Source organism: Topomyia yanbarensis, chromosome 1, assembly GCF_030247195.1.
Source record: "Topomyia yanbarensis strain Yona2022 chromosome 1, ASM3024719v1, whole genome shotgun sequence".
NCBI lineage: Eukaryota > Metazoa > Arthropoda > Insecta > Diptera > Culicidae > Topomyia > Topomyia yanbarensis.
Window position 1 is genome coordinate 215,038,055 of NC_080670.1, and position 17,653 is coordinate 215,055,707.

Here is a 17,653-nt window from a genome sequence, read left to right on the forward strand (position 1 = left end):
AAAAATTCATTGACAATTAATCTGACCACAGTATTTAATTAGTATCAGTATACGGCATCTTCACTGTTTTGCTTAACAAACTGCCAACGAAACGGTGCCAATAGTCGCATTTTTCCACACGAATCAAGTTCTCAAACCCAGTTTTTATCAAAGTCACCGGACACCCACTCTCTCTTGAAATAAATTTCACGTCCCTTAAAAAAAACCTCTAGAACAAAAATAAAAGAAGACCGGCCTAGAATCCCGGCTTACCAGAGGGGCGCAAGACAATATACAAGCAAAAGTTCTTATCCAAGGTTGAACTCGGAAGGCAGCAAGCGACACTTTGCACCATCACCACCATACATCGTTCTATTGTTGGTTTGAAACTGTTCCAAAAATTTTAAATGAACATTTCTCTCGCTGCATAAATAAGCAAATATTGCGCTTCCTACTACATCGCTGTCGAAATGGGAATGCAATTTGTGTTCTGTTGTGTGAGGAAACTTTTTTTTTCTCTCTCTCTCCCTCTCGTTATAGTTTGAAGGGAAGTAAGCAGGCATTCCATCCAGTGTCTTTTACTACCATCCCATGGCAAGAAATTGTGCGCAGTCAAATTATTTGTTTTGAGACACTCCGGTGCCCTTCTCTCTCGTTGGTTGGCGGAAAACTTTCTTCTGGGAAATATTTCGAACGGGAGGATGCTAACGAGAAACTTGATCACTATTGCAGTAATGCCACCCTTACTATTCAGAACCCGATTCCGGGGGAGACTATTCATGTACGTGTAAATTATGCAATCTTCAGAGATATGCTGGTTATTGAATTTTCTGATGTGGATTATTGTTGTAAGTTAATGTCTTAGTCAGTCAGTCAGTTTTTTTACACCCTTCGCCCCTGCCCAACCAGGTATCTGACATGAGCAAACATAAAAATACGTTTTTCAATACACTAACCTTGCCGGTGTACCACGAAATTGCTACTGGAGGAAGCTAGAACATTTTCCTATACAATCAACCCGAGTTTTTGACGGAACTCCATCTGTAGCTCTTATTTTGTGCGAAAATATCATCCCTCTTCACTTGGGGTTTCTTTTCGAAACACTCTTATTTTTCTTCTTCTCAGTTTCATAACACTTTTTCAAATGCACTTTAATCACACCCCACTGAAAAAACGCCCGCGAAACTTTAAACGTTTACTAACTAAACTTCAAATTTTCTGCCAATGTGCAGATGACCGAAGGAGAATGTCCGAAAACTCTCATTTGTGCGTTTAAATTTTCACTTCGAATTCCATTTTCTTCTCAACGTAAACAAGCGTGTCGGTGCCTGGCAACAAGCGTGCGTTCCTGGCTTCCACATATCTTCACCTTAAACGGTAAAAACATCAATTTTTTACTCGGAGCACACTATACACTACTGAAACGCAGAAACTTTGGGAGAATTGTTTGTTTTTGGCGGAAGCTGTCAAAGCGTTAAACCCGGGTTGCTACGATTTTTACACTGATAAAATGTTTAAAATTAACAACACAGCTTGAATGGTTTCTCCCCGACTTTCTCCCTCTCAACCAACCAGGCATTTCTTCATCTATGGCTTCGTAGAAAGCACTACTCCTGTTCCATGACATGATTTGAAAGTGCAAACATCGACTACCGGTTGGCCGTCGATTACAGAATCCACACAGGCGACAATGTTTCTTAACTTGTTCGTTCACTCGTTCGTTCGATGTTCAATCGAAAGTTGTTTATGTCAACTTACATTAGACACACATGCTAACAAGAATATCGTTGGCAACCGTTGCTAAATAAATGAATCACCTATCAGCAAGCACTAGGGTAAACAACAATTTGTCCATCCGATCAGCCGGACTGCTTTGATGTACCTAGGTGGTGCATTTAATCCCACTCTACTTCCTTGTACGACACTCGTTGAACAAACGGAGAAATAGCCATCTGGTGGCGTGGGGAAACACTCAATCCGTGTGTTTTAACACGTTCGACAAACATCATCGCTCGACATGGTTTTGTGATATTTCTTATTCATTGGCAGCTGTTGCGAAACTTGTCTGATAGGTTGACAAGTGTTAACGCGGTTAGCTAGCTTCTCAGCAAGGCAAAAATCGCTAGAGATGGCAAACTGTTGCCATGATAAAGAAGACTTCGGAAGATGGTTAGGAAAACAATGTAATACGCAGTCAATCGATTTCTTGTTCGGTCACTTGAGGGACTTTGAAAATTTTTTTTCATTTCTGATACATGTACGAATTTTTGTACAGCCGAGCCGGAACGAGAAGAAAAAGAATCAAAACCACTATTTGCACTTCTAGCTAGGGGCGGTGCATGAAAATGTGAGACAGTTATTGCCAACAAACAACGTTCCATGGCAAACAAATTGCTTTATTTTGCTAAACGTTGCCAAACACAGTTCACAACAGTTTATGAAAGAGAAAACTTTTCTCTTTCGGTTACCAGAAACATCTGTGATTGGCGCGTAACGGTTTGTCCGGAATTTCCATTCAAAGTGGATTTTGACAGTTGGCTTTTAGGCCGTAATCATATGTTTGTCGAGAGTTATACCTATAGAATTTCGAAGCAATCGCAATACATCTATCCAATCTCAATCCAATTTCTCTCAAATTCCGACCAATTCGATGCACAATCTAAGTTCGAAGCTTTCAATAATTCTGGCAACAAAAGCAATGTTTTTGTTTTGATTTGTTCCTGCACGGAAAACCGATTCATCACAATTTCAACCAATAAATGTATTTGATTTGTTGATTTCGTCTACTTGATATTTGGGCGATTCTGAGTTTTTTTTGGAAAACAATAATCTGGCTCTGTTGTTTTGCTGTCAGCCTCAGTGTAGACACGAAAGGCAAGCACAATTCTCCGAATCGAGTCAATATATTCTGATACACTACCGTTTCAACCAGTACACAAACGACTGGAATTTAGCTGATCTCATTGTTGATTTAAAGTAGTTCATCGTTAAATACAACACAGCACATTTAAAATTTTGATTGCCGCTTTGTTTCCCCCATCCTGACGTCTCGTTGTGCTTTTGTTGCACTTCTTTTTTTTGCTCTATTTTGGAGCCTCACTTGGTCCATTAAATGGCTCGACCTTTGAGCTTTGATTTAACTCTCGACTCTTCTCATGCTTTTTGTCTCCATCTATTACGTCGCCATTTATCTCTCGTCCCAGTAAGTCATTTAGATGCTTATTCCATGAGCCATTTAGCTCCGTGAGTCATTCAGTTCCCAGCTTTATCACGATCCACTCGGATAGTCCCCGGCGGTGAACTCATCCTACTCCTACCGAGAGTTCTCCGATGCAGGAATTTCTCCCAACACCGATGCCCGCTTCCTTGAGCTATTTAGATCCTAGTTTTATCGAGATCTACTCGGATATTATCCGGCGGTGACCTACCCTACTCCGACTGAGAGTTCCCTGGCAGCGGAATTTCTCTCGGTATCGATGTGTGTTTCGTAAGTCTATTAGCTTCCATTTTTGTCACGATATAGTCGGATGGTGGACAACGGTGAATCTACCCTACTGTGAATTCCCCGACGGTAGATTCCTCCCGATACCGATGTTCGTTTTCGTGAGCCATTTAGCCCCCCGCTTCGTCCCGATCTACTCGATCAAATCCCCGGCGGTGGACCTAGCCTACTCAACGGGCCAGCTAATAGCCCAAGTAGCATTTCGAGTTTTATTGCACACTACAAGTGCATTCTAAGTTTTAAAAAGTACTTCTAGAGTGAAATAAAACTTCAATTGCTACTATGGAGGTGACGATGTCTATCCAGGAATCCGGGTGGAGCGTAGCTTTCGGTTCACTGGTGCCCCAAAGATCCGCTGCTGGCTATTCGACGTGATCTACTCAAACCCAATCCCCGGCGGTAGATCTAGTCTACTCACGAGCCTACCGGAATCTACCGGGTAAGTGTCGAGGCCAGTCCGGCGATTCAGGTGCAGCCTGACTCCGGTTCGCTGGCGCCCCGCTGACCCTGCGCCGCATACTACTCCACTGGTCCCTGCCGGTGGATCTAGTCTACACCGGCTGCGAGTTCCATGGCGGCGAAATTTTTCCCGAACTCACGGCGGCTCTCTAATAGACGGCACTGTTTTGTTGGTCCCTCCGCCACATTCTCTGCAGCTCGGAAAGTATACTCGTCACTACTCTGTTGAGGGCATTCGAAGCTGCAACTCGACATCAGCCATTAAGCCGTATGAATAAAAACTAGCATTTGCTCAAGACAAGTTTGCTCTGCTCGATTATTAGCAAAGTAAACTCTCGAAGCATTTACTCAACTTGGTATGAATAAAAGCTAACTTTACTCAACTTGGACTGAAGCAAGTTCGAAATTCGAACATAGCTTTTACTCAGTCATTCGTCTGTCAAAACCGCCGAAGAAAATACAGTCGTGGTGCAGTTGAAAATATATTTACGTGAACTCTAACTGTTTTAACCTTTAACATATATTTAAAGGTCGGTATTACAAATAATAACGTCTAACCTATGCAGAGTTTTCTGTGGTGACACAATCGGTCGTAGTGTAGTGACAGCCGTTCTAATAATTCGCTGTCGAAATTTTAACTTTCCGACGCTCTAGTAGTAGTGATTATTTCTACAAACCACGGCTGGGGTGTATAAAACTACTTGATCTAGTAGTAACCGTTCTTTTTGCCAGTGAATCCGCTATATTTTACCTTACGGTGGTTCTATCCGTATTGATTCTTTCACATCGAGAAGATGGAAACAACCTGAGACTATACAACCGCTCTGCATGTTGATGTTGCACAAGGAAAATATAACCATCGAGGGCCCAAGACAGTTCAATAGTAATTCTTCAAAAGGGCTAATGAGACTTTTGTAAACAAACTTATTTCGCTCATTTTTCCGCTACCGAGTTGAATTTTATGAAAAATACACATGAATCAACATCTTTACCCTTGGTAGAATCAATTTCAAATGTTTTCTCTGTTGAAATGATAACAAATTAAGAGAAATCAGCAAAACAAAAGTTTGTTTACAAATCTTATTAGCCCTATTCAAATGTTGATATGGAGTTCTGTAGAAAAAGTAACAACAAAAATGATAGGACAGGATTGTAAACTAGGAAATGTCGAAGAACAAAGAAAAGGTATGTACCACTATAAAGATATCAACGGAGGAAATTGTTTTGAATTTTTTTTTGTTTTAAATTGCACCCCAAGTGTTGGAATAACCTGCAGACTAAGCCAAATTTCGAAGGATGAAGACGTCCCTGCAAACCGCTAATCGTCCTCAGTCGTATCGTCATAGTGAAACAACGAGAAAATGATGTAACAGTAATGGGATAAGAGAGTCCCTCTATGAACATGTTTGTCCAAATACAGAAGATGAATGAGGACCAGCTACTATGTTACACGAGTAGTATACAATAACTATCAATAACTTCGACGCCGAATACTTCGGAATTCAGTCCATCTGTAGACCATATCGCCGATAAGAAATGAACAATGTGCTGGTCCAAACCAGAATTAAAATGCACCCGAACAAGACACCGATTGATAGTAACCGAAATTTCTTGTGACATTCTGGATGATCAATATAAATATGTACTGGTAACCTTTGCTATTTTTTTCAATTTGTAGACCTAGACTAATAATTTCATTTCAGGATCCAGCATATGTGCGTTCCTATGTCATATGTCTTTGATTTTTCTACAATCAATAAATTTACTCGGAACGGATTAAACAAACCACTACTGCTACTCCCCTCTTCACCAATTGGAAGCGGGTCGTGAGGACATGATAAAAATCAAATGCAGGAAAATCAGTAATCATAAGAAACTTTCAGCTTCAGGAGGTTACCCAAAAACATCGTGGGACCGATACGTACTGTACAAAGTTAGTAACTCGTCGCGAGATACCTGTCGCAATTGTTTACACAGTTTCTGTAGAATCATAATTATGTATATCCAAATGATACTGTGGAAATTGATTGCATGTATTTGCTTTTTGCGGATTAGTTGTTATGTACCACCGCGATACGCATAACAGTCCCATTTGCTCTGGATTTTTTATGCATATGGAACTGTTATGCGTATCACTGTAGTATATCAAAACCAAACGTGTATACTTGAATTCGCAAAACAAGTGCGATAAAATTCTGATGAGTTTTAAAATGTTTAGAAGACTATCAAGAAACGATAAAATTCTAATGGGATGTGACGTGTTAGGTGAAAACGAAAATTTCCCATAAGTATTATAAGTTAATAATAACATTTGAGCATGAAGATCTGAAAAACAATCGTCACTCTTATTGTCATAAGTCCCCCGCTGCCATACACTGGTCGTTTTGCTTTATAGGGTCTCAATGATCATGTTATTTTACTTAGCAGATAAGGCAGATAAGAAATGTAACAGTATCAATATAGTTAAACTAATAGGTTATGCACTTATTTTCAGTGCTAACCGCTATGGAATATTTCAAAATCAATTAATTCAACTACAAAAGGTTTGATTTTCAATTGGGCTCAATCAATAATTGAAACAATTTCCTTTTTATCGTGAACCTATATTAATTGTACATATAGTTGGAATGATAACTAAACTGGTGCATGTGCAATTCTGCACCTAGAGTGAGTCAATTAAAAAAAAAACAAGTTAAACGCTATTTAATGTGGAAACGTGCCTAAAATATTTTTACTGAGATATATCAATAACTTATAGATGTTTTCATCAAGGTTGTCATACCCAACAATATTATTAAAAGTTACCTTTAATGAATTGTCATTTTGAAATAAAAAGGCACATTAAAACGTTTTTGTTTAAGTAGTTTTTTGGCTATTTAGAATGTATGGACGACTTGTAGACAGCTGAAATAAATGTAATAAGAAAATTAACAATTTTTAAACTAACCATTTTTTGTTCTGACTGTACATATATTAATATACCGCATTTTTAGGATCGAACTCAAATCGACGGGGTACAAGGCGGCCGTCTTATCAACTAAGCTATGTCGTCCCAATGAAGACACCGATATTGAAATGTGTCAATCCCACACGCAGAAAAATAATTTGCATGTGTAATCAAATTATTGATTAAATTTAATAAAAAAAATAGTGATCGATGGAAAACATAACAACAAAATTCATTGTGTCAACAAGTATTGTCGTTCCCTTCTTTTATAATTATTGAAATTAAAACAATGAATAACAAATATTTTTCGACCAATGTTATTGTCGTTTGAAGCAATAAACAGTGAATAATTTAATTCAATAATACATATTTTAAATCCAAATATACTACATTTTTGTACATGGTGAATGGGCAATTGGGAGTCTAGCGGTGTAGTTATGCTGCGCTGGATCGTCGGTGCTTTTGGTGCAAGGCTGTACGTAATGTGCTGTCTGATCTCAGAGCTGGCACCTATTATTTTGTCAATGATGCATACAAAGAGTTATCTGTGTAATAGTACTACCGCATTGTGTTTTATACAGCCGGATCAGGTACAGGCTAGACTCGATTACCGGCAGTACTCAGAACAATTTCACTCCGGATAATCGAATCAAAAACAGTTTTTTTGTGCAATCCGCTTATTGTACATTTGAAAAATACTATTTAAGATACATTACTCCATGTTTGGCCTATGGAACTTCTTTTTGGTCAACCGTTTCACAGTGGTTTTTTGCTCAAAACCTGCGATGAATTATTCACGCGAAAACGGTAAAGTGTACGACAATAATATCTTCTAAGGTGTTTCAGACCTTCGTTTTGGTGAAATAGTTGCAGTGATGAAATGAAAAAAAAAATTGCAATTTTTTTAAGAAAAGCAAGGTAAAGTCTTAAGAAATGTTGAGATTGTTTTTGCGAATATCTTTACTTTAGACTGAAAATCTCTATTCGCAGTGGTGACTCGTGAACATTTTCTTCACCTGTGCACTGTTCAAAATTGCTCCCAGTAATTCAGATTACGGTCTACGAAACAAGATAGATTTGGATATTTTTTCAAAATCCAAATATTTTTTATTTGTTCGTTTAATTAATATGTCTATTAGCTCGTACTGCAAAAAGATCGATCACGTCGTCGCACAGTGAATTTTTTTAACATTTAAATGGTTTACTTGGTAAGGCACGTTTGCGTTAGATCAAAGGTGCCATTTTTTCTTTGTTTTACATTTTGAATTTCTTAAAACTAGGGGGTTACACATTTCAACATTATTTTGTTTTTATATAATGAAACTAAAAAAAATTATAGCTAACTTATACATATACATGAGGGGGTAATATAATATTCGTAATAGTAGGGGAAAGGTCATTTTGTGTGTTCTTTGTATAGTAATGCACTTTATGATTTTTAGAAGGGAGATTAACTAAGTGGAACACTTTTTTGTTTTCGAGTGTTGTCCTACTGGAGCTGTAGAGCTAGCTCCCCGTCAGAATCACATACTACAATTTGCAGACGAGACAGGCAATGTCGCCTACTAAAACACTGCATTAGGCCAATTGTTATGGGCCGTGATTCTAAATGCGATATTCATTGTACGGTTCAGGTATGTGCGGGCGTAGTGACTCGCAATCGCGTGTATCATCACGAAGAGCTCAGCATTTGTAGTTAACGTGTTCGATCGCGAGTGTGTTTGTATGTCGTGTGTGTTAACGTGTATGTAACTTCGCGTGTATAAATTCTATTTTATAACCGTGTGCCTTTCGCATATTCGCGTGTGTTCTTGGATAATCGCCCGCGGACCGTGAGTCTAATACTTTATTTTTTGGTGTACTGCTAAGATGCTAAAAGAGTGTGAGATCTTCATATATCACTAGAGTGCCCGGTGATGTCGCCATCGAACGTGTTGTCTAGTGGATATGAGCTTTATTTTTTGATTGGTCCTACTGAATGTATGGACCCAAATTATTAGGACAGAGAGTAATGGTTTCCGGACGTGACCGATTCATAAACGCGCGAAAACGGACGTTTGTAGGTTCGTGTTGGAGACAGCGTTTGAAACTTCGTGAGTGCTAAAACGTTCTCCTTATTACCGGGGTGTTATTAAGTTTGCGCGATCGCGAACGTAGGTGTGCGTTGTTAATCGCGAAGGGCTTAAGCGTTCGTACGTTAACGTGTTTGTCACGTGTGCTCGCGTTCATGTGACTTCACGTGCACAAGACTGGATTTTGTAACCGTGTAGCTTTTCCTATATACACGTGCGTTCTTGGATGGTCATGCGGACCTTTATTCTGATAGTTAGTTTTTGGAGTAAAATTCACATTCTGACAGGGAGTAAGTTACCCCATATCACTAGAGTCCTCGGTCATGTCGCCATGTAACGTGGTGTCCAGTGGATATGAGAGCTATCTTTTTTAATTGATCCAATTGAAGGCATGGACCTAGTCTGCTGATATCAAGGATGGAAACATCCGGAAGTGACCGATTCATGATCGTGCGAGTGCGGGAGTTTTTAGGTTCACGCTTGAGACTGCGTTTGAAAATTTATAGGAGCTGAGACATTCACTTTATCATCATTTATTTATGCCATCATGTTTACTAGATCGCGGGTGTAGATGCCGGGGATGATCGCGAAGGGCTCAAGCATTTGTATATTAACGTGTTTGTCACGTGTATGTGACTTCGCATGTATAACTTCGATTTTATAATGACGTAGTGTGTATTTTTGTTTGATCGCGCACGGGCCGTGAATCTGATGCTTAATTTTTAGTGTATGGTACAGATGGTAGTCCGATCCCTATAGGGAAACTTGAGTTACAGGTCATGTCACCATGGAACGTGTTATTTAGTGAATATGAGCGTCACTTTTTTGATTGGTTCAACTGAAGGCATTAGTCCAGACTGATAAAACTTTCGGACGTGACCGTTTCATGATCGCGCGAGTGGTGGGTTAATGTTTGAAACCGCGTTTGGAAGGTTAAAGATGTCACGTTTACTTAACTACCGGGGTGCTTTCATGTAAGCGAAATCGCGGGCGTAAGTATATGTGGATTATTGCAATTGCATGGTCACGTTTTGCCAGGTTTGTGTTATCGCGAATGCCACGAGCGTTTGTACCTATATGAGTATAGATAGCGCACAGTAGAGATATACTAATAAAAGGAATCATAACATGCCGAATAAAGAAAAAAGATGCGAAGAGCTTGACTAGAAGTGTATAAATTGAACAATACTATTTTGGTATACATAAATAATGGAAAAGCAAACTAATAGATGTACAAATAAAAACAGACTAATGAAGTAGAATAGAAAAACATATGTAACATGTAATCAAACTCGTATATTTATCATTAACGTAGCTAATGTTGTATATTTATCATTAACGACAATTGCATGCTGTTAGACTCTCATCATGCTACGCTGGCCGGGAATGGATGATTCGCGTGCGTCGGAAAATTTATTTTACCCTAATTTATCCAACCCGATTTTTCCGAACCAAATGCTCAGATTGCTCACCAGAAGTATTAGCCACTATTCTATCTTACACGCCAGTTCTGCATCCATTCCCTGACCCAACTGTCACAAATATTCAGACGAATACATACATAGATAGACATACGACTAGCACATAACAGTTGTACACTAGTACGAAAAACTATGATTATCACAAAGCTACAACTAATAGGTTTCTACTTTTTCTACTTTATTAAATGAATTTAATTATTAAATTAATTTAATTAGTATATGCATGATGACGAAGTCGACCGATAAATGGACACACAATGACTCCCTCCGTGAGCCCCGTCCACGAATACCACCAATAGAACAATATTTGCAAACATGGCACACAGCAAAAGTCCATCTACGTTGATCCGCCAGTCGGCCACGACACCGCGCATAGACCAGTGGTTTAGCGTTGGTATGCGCAGGTGCAGAGTACGAAGAAACATATAACATAAAAAAGACGCATAAGCCCTCTCGGTCTCCTCGATAAACCACTATCGAGGCGTAATGCAATATCCATCTTAAAGCAATTGATGCTTGATGATGTTTGCAATACCGTCAAACCCCTAAACCTTGGGGAGGGGTTCCTCCAGACGATTTCGCAGTACGGATCAGATGCGGATCCGCAACACATCGTTGCGCGTGTGATGTTGTGCTGTAGGTCTCGTGTTTGCTGGGTCCTTCGACAGAGATGTTTTGTGTCGTCTTGGAGTCGCATCAGACCATCGTTGGGGTACGGTAGGCGGAAGAGGGCACTTCTTGGGATGATAACAGAAATAATAGCGGCAGTTAAATTTGGATATTGATGGTTTTTAGGAACGTGTATATGAGGGACATGTAGAGGAGATCGTAACTTGCCAGTACATCTCGAACAAGGACATTGAGTAATCTTCCTCGGGCCCGAAGCTTGGTCATCAAATACATACATACGATCAATTTATTGCGCATTTGAATACGCTTTTAGCTGTTGTCATGACGGTACCAGTTCAAAAGGAAAATTGCTATGTAATCGTACTAAACATCCTGTAACTCTGGAACTACAAGTCAGATTGGAATGCAATTCAATAATTTGTGATGTCGGTTAAATAATTCATTGAGAAATCGGGTTATTAGCTCAAGAAGTTACAAGCTCTCCAGGTGCATCAAGAACCATCATAGATGGCCAATTGTTTAAAGTAACTTTGGTTGACCATCAGCCATCCAGACCCTGCAAATCCAAGCACTTTGATTAAGTTTTGCATCATACTGATATCATAGGAGATATAAGAATTTACTGGGTGATAGCACTCTTTAACCCGTAACTCCATAACAGGAACTCCAATAAAATAATGGTTATGCTCTCTCACTGGCAACAAGCAGAAGGTCGAAGATTCTTCACACTTCCTTCGACCATGCACATATGAACCTGTCTAGCTCTAGCTTTTCAATCTAAATTTATGGTTAATTCGCATTGGAATACTTATCCGTTTTTCAAGTTTTATGTCGTTTCTCTTAGTCAACGTAGCTCCGAAACCTTCAATAACAGTCTATAGAGCTTCCAGTATTAAAGGATTTCAAGTCGTGAAGTCCAGTAGATGTTGTTTGATCTGTTGCATGATATGGTTCGAGAATGAGAAATTTCAGTTCTTGGTGCCACAATCCGGAATCACCGGAGAACCGTTCCAGTGTTCCCATGGTCTCAATACGATTTGTTTGGGTTCTAAGATAAAGTTATTTGCGGCTTGCACTGACTTTGTTAGTTCTAGGGTCAATTTTCAATGCCTAACGAGCATTCATTGTATGTCTCTTTAGAACGGTTCACGTACCCACCGGAAACTTTGGCCAGATATCAAATTGTTTCAGAATGTGTTTTAACCAACCTTACAAGTCGTGGAACAATTTTAGCTTAGCTTTATACAGAATGTTTTACTTAAATACACAATCCGGAATAATACCGGTGTATTTGGGCCGAGGCAAAACCAGATTCGTAAATATGAACCAGAAAAATATGTAGTTATTTTGACTTCAAAATATTCCAAATGAGAAATCTTTCAAGAGTTAACATCAAAAACGAATAAAAATACTAAATCGTTCACCTTTAACAAATAAAAAAATATGTATTTTTATTCTAGCATGCTACCGAGCATGCTCAGAACAATCAATCTTTTGCTTAGCATTCTCTGAGCATTTACTCAAGATTCATCACTTTATTCATACGGAATCAGATGTTCGAAAAGCAAACGCTCAAATTGAGAAAGCAACTGTCAAAGCAAAGTTTTATTCATACCAACCTGAGCAAATGCTCAACGCGGCTGCTCGACTGCTCGAATCTCAAAAAGCTGAGCAAATGCTAGTTTTTATTCATACGGCTTATTGTCTCTGTTGTCAACATCTCACCTTTTTCGAGGGACTCACCGGTTATCATCAGGACAATGTCATCTGCAAAGCCAACGATCTCAGCTCCCCTGGGCAGTGTTAGTGCTAACATTCCGTTGCAATTTTATTCTAGAACGGTGGGCTAAGCATGGAGCTCGGAGGTACTCCCGCTGTGACCCTAACCGATCTCTGCCTAATGTTCGTCTCGTAGATCAGTACTTGGTTCTGAAAGTAACTTTACAAAACTTGCATAAACAGTCCGAGGCCCGCATTCTGTGCAGTGCTACGGCGATAGCCACCTAGCCATATTCTCTCATATCTTTACCTATAAAGGAACGAACACCGACTTAGTAGCACTACATGCACTGTAACATTCTTTCCTCCTATTACGAACATTTTGCGGGTTCGACTTGTCTTCAAAGTCGCTACGATAAATACAGAGACACATTGAGAAGTGAATTCAGTGCTCGGTTTTTCATAGTAAAAGTAGAATGTTGGCCTATCTGAACCGCAAAAAATATTCTTAATTAATTATCTGGACTTAAAATATTCACGTGAAATGTTAAAGATCATAAAGAAACGGTAGTAAGTCATAGTGCCACAATCTTCAACGCTGCGGTCAATGTGAACAAAGAAGGGTAATTTTCCACGGTCGAACTTTGAGAAATTGGGAGTGGTCGGCTGTACGAAGCAATCTGCTTCGTGATCGGGATGATCTTGGTGAAAGGAGTAGGATTGGTAAGATGATCTCATAAACAAAAAGGACCGAAAACTTGAGTGTGATAACTATGGAGGCATAACAATCATCTCCCGTGTTCTGTTTAGCAAACTGAACTGGTTAAATCTTTTTTCGTCAAAGGCGAAGCGGCTTTCAAGAAGGAGGATTAGCGACGGCCCAGATGTTTACCCTACGACAAATCTAGGATAAATTTCGGGAATGCCATTTGCAGACTAATAGTTCGTGAATTTCAAGTCGGTGTACGATTCAGTGAAACCAGACGAACTGTGGTAGCTAATGCTTGAACAATGCTTTCAGGCAACACTGATTATGCTGAAATTTGCTTTAAAATGGTCCAAAAATCATCGAATTTTTTACTCCAACTTGACTTGAATTAGTCGAAGTTGCTTCGAACTCATTTCAAATGAATTTAACATTATTCATCATTAATTTTTTTGTTTCTCAACCTCATTTAAATTTTACTATAAATGAAAAGAACGCGCAATGGATTTTTGAATTTATGTGCTTGGCCCTTTGACACTATCAGCCAGACCTCACTTCAAAAAATACCAATAACTTTTTTAGTTCAATTCATATTATCTTGAGTACGGCTACAAAGAAGCTCACCATACAATTTTCCATTAGAATCTCAGACTTGACATCCATATTTTTGACTCCCTGTTTTTTATTGTTTTATTCAAACTTGAACCTACCCCAAAAATTGGTAAATTTGTTTATCATGTTGACCGACATGGCTTAAATTAGGCACAGAGTCTCAGGACGGCATGCGAGGATTTGAAAATCTTGGGCCACTTACTGAAGATTTCGCCTGTTAAGTCAAGCAAAACTTTCGGGTTCGCTTGTGCTTGATCGCAGCAGTCGGTGAGCCGGCTAATTAACCTTCCCCTTTAATTTGATGATTGTGGTGCGGCAACCGCCTGCTGCGATGGAAGCCAAGATCGGTGGGATACTAATCTTTCCTGTTTTATTTGGTATGCAAAACCGACCAAAGTCACAAATCGCTCATTTAAAACATGCAACGGCACTGTTTCCCTTATCTCCACGGTATCGTATGCGGTGCAGAAAAAATAAACAACAGCAAACGAAACATAACCAGAATTAATTTCTGGTGTAATATCCCTAATTACTATTTCCCCATCGGCACTTAACTTGGAAGGTTCCGGAAACCGCAAAAAATGGAGAGCGGTTATTTTTTTTAGCTAACCTTCCCCGAAAAAAAGCTACAAACAGATAATGGTTATCGTTGTTTCCCGTACCCGAATCTCACGACCACGCAGGACTCGGTTCCGGTGAAGATGAGTGAGGTTTTTTCCGCGGTCAGCTCCGAGATAATTTATCATTTCCAGCGTTTGTTAGGATGTTGTGCTTCTAAACGGTGTACTGTTTTTTCCATCTTTCCAGGGGTCACCATTCTGCTGTCACTCACTGTCTTCCTTAACATGGTGGCGGAAACCATGCCGGCCACTTCGGATGCTGTGCCTCTGTTAGGTAAGTTTCCTTTTTCCGCTCAATCGTGAATTTTAATTTCAAATTTCACCCTGATTACAAACTGAAAAGCAATTCCAAACTTCGACACGTTTGCCAAAATTCAATCAAGTTTTCTCTGAACAACAACGATTGCATTGGAAAACTTTCAACGATCACTTGGTAAACTTTAGAATTCCACCAGCGTCGACGCGCTAGATTTGAGTCCTGAAATTTACCCGAACCACTTTACGGAAAGTAGAAGAAAGCTAAAATTAATTACCACCGCAACCCCAACAAAAACCATACAGCCACTTAACTTCGACCCTCCCCGATACTGGGGAAAAGTTCTAAGGTAAATGCAATAAACCCCCAATCAAGTTACCGATGATCGGATCAATTACCTGACACCTTGGTAGCAAATTTCCACCGCCTGCTGTGATTGAAGTGGGCGAACGTGTGCACAGAAAAAACACGTCCGCTATTAGCTCCCGTTCACGCGTGACGGCTTTTCGCCGTTTTTATTGGACAATAAAAACAACCGGTGAAAAGTTTAGCCGGACGATGATGGACCCCCCTCAAGGGAAAACCGATAGCCGATAGTGCTTTTCACATCTTCACATGTATCATGCTTATGCTGACAGGCTCTCTTAACGAAGCTGCGTGAAGATGACAGTTTGTTTTTTTTTTTCGTAAGGGGAGTTCGCCGCTTGCTCGGATCATTTTTTATTGCCCAAACAAAGCAGCCAGAAAGTATAGAAAGTGTCACCCCCGACATCATAATATCTGAAAAGCTTTCAATTAATTGCAGCTTGTTCCGAAACTTACCCTCGTTCGTTCGTTCGTTCGAGTAGTAAACAGTTGGAAAAGCAACCGGGGAATTAAAGTTGTAGCCGAGGGGAAATCCTCACTATGACACCCTGGCAAAAGTTAGTTGCGAAGGGTCGCTGCTGGATGCCTTTACGAAGGTGTCGAATACTCGTGCTACACGACCGACCGACCATCACCGGGCGGAAGAAGAGTCAACGCTTACTACGTTCCTTCAGTTTTTCGCCCGTTGGCTGGCTGCTTGTGCAAGCGAAAGATCGAACAAGTGTAACCAGGTACTATTTTGTAGGTAGGGTGTTTTTGCTTTGACTTTTGACACCTGGCTCGTACATAAAGGATAAAACAACTTTAATAGTTGGCACCAGGAAAATTGCATTGTTGGCATGCTTCCGGTGTTGGAGCGGGGAGAGATTTCGGGGGTTCGGGGTTCCTATTCATTCAACAAGTGCGAATCGGATAGGGTAAGATTCAATTACTGCAATTATTTCTTTCGATAAAAGTTGGCTCCGTGATCTAGAGGGGTGATTGAATTTAAGTTGATTGGGCTATTAAATCTTCCTCAACAAAAGTTAAGGGATAAGTTTTCCTATTCGTTTTAAGAATTTTAAATGGCTGCGGTTTAAGTTCAAACGTTATCCATAACGTTCAGCCCTCAAAATAGGTAAACTTCTTCAGAATTGTCGTAATTTCTTCTAGAAACACTTTTTTATAAATCGCCTTAATTTTGAATTGAGAAAACTTCGCTTTTCAGACCGCAGCTACAACTCGCTTGTTAAATAAAATGGTTTTTGGGATCTCGCACATAAAAAGTTTACGTTGTATAAGTCGTGGATTTTCATTTTGATTTCGTCTTATCAGTATCTGGCAAACCGATCATCCGGTGGCCCAATCGGTCTACCTGATACTGACGAGACGAAATCGAAGCACGAATACATGATGTTATTCACAAAAAAATATGTATATGCTATTTATTAATTGATTTTTCCGCCCCCTCACCAAACAGGAACCTATTTCAATTGCATCATGTTCATGGTGGCCTCATCGGTGGTGTCCACAATTCTTATCCTGAACTATCACCATCGGAACGCGGAAACGCACGTAATGTCGGACTGGGTAACTAAACAACCTTTAGTAATTCATCCATTCCAGAAACCTGTAATTCCCCTACTCTTTCAGATTCGGGTAGTGTTCCTATCCTGGCTGCCATGCATCCTGCGGATGACCCGACCCGGGGAACCCTTCCCGCATCCGTGCCGTCAGTCGGAGGATGAGAAGAACAAGCAACTGCAGGAGGTGGAAATGCGTGAAAGGTTCCTCCCGTCTTTTTCAATCAAATTTTCTCACCATTCCAAACTAATCAAACTTGTTCCGTAGATCCTCGAAATCGTTGCTCGCGAACGTACTGGACATTGACGACGACTACCGGTGCAATCACCGGTGCAATACACTGCCCCACAATCCGACCTACTACCGGACACTGTACCGCCAGGGGGACGACGGGAGTGTCGGCGTGTTGACGGGGGCTGGCGGCGGAACGGACACGATCGGTCGCAGCGGTGGCCTCGGAACGATCAGTGCCGCTGGGGGTGGCCGCCTGCACGAAACAGTGTCCTCGCATACCTGTCTCAGCTCCTCGGCCGAGTACGAGCTGGCGCTGATACTGAAGGAGTTGCGGTACATCACCGATCAGGTACGGCGAGGGGCTTGATTTTCTTTTTTGGATCAATTTTCTATTATTTTTAGTTGTTTTTTTGTTGTCAATCCGCGCACGTTTCAAGTTTCTTTTCATTTGTCAAAGTGAACAGTGCTTTTGTTATTTCTTCTGTTGTCATAGTGAAAACGTTGCTG

The 17,653-nt window shown here is 40.2% G+C and overlaps 1 protein-coding gene across 1 annotated transcript in view; it reads left to right on the forward strand.

Annotated features, from left to right (window-relative positions):
* Window positions 1–17,653, forward strand: part of LOC131692291 (neuronal acetylcholine receptor subunit alpha-7-like) — a 257,213-nt gene that overhangs the window by 225,762 nt on the left and 13,798 nt on the right. The window contains exons 9-12 of the mRNA XM_058979263.1: window positions 14,915–15,001; window positions 16,809–16,918; window positions 16,982–17,115; window positions 17,180–17,495. Coding sequence (XP_058835246.1) covers window positions 14,915–15,001; window positions 16,809–16,918; window positions 16,982–17,115; window positions 17,180–17,495 — 647 coding nt within the window. The remainder of the gene's footprint in view (window positions 1–14,914; window positions 15,002–16,808; window positions 16,919–16,981; window positions 17,116–17,179; window positions 17,496–17,653) is intronic.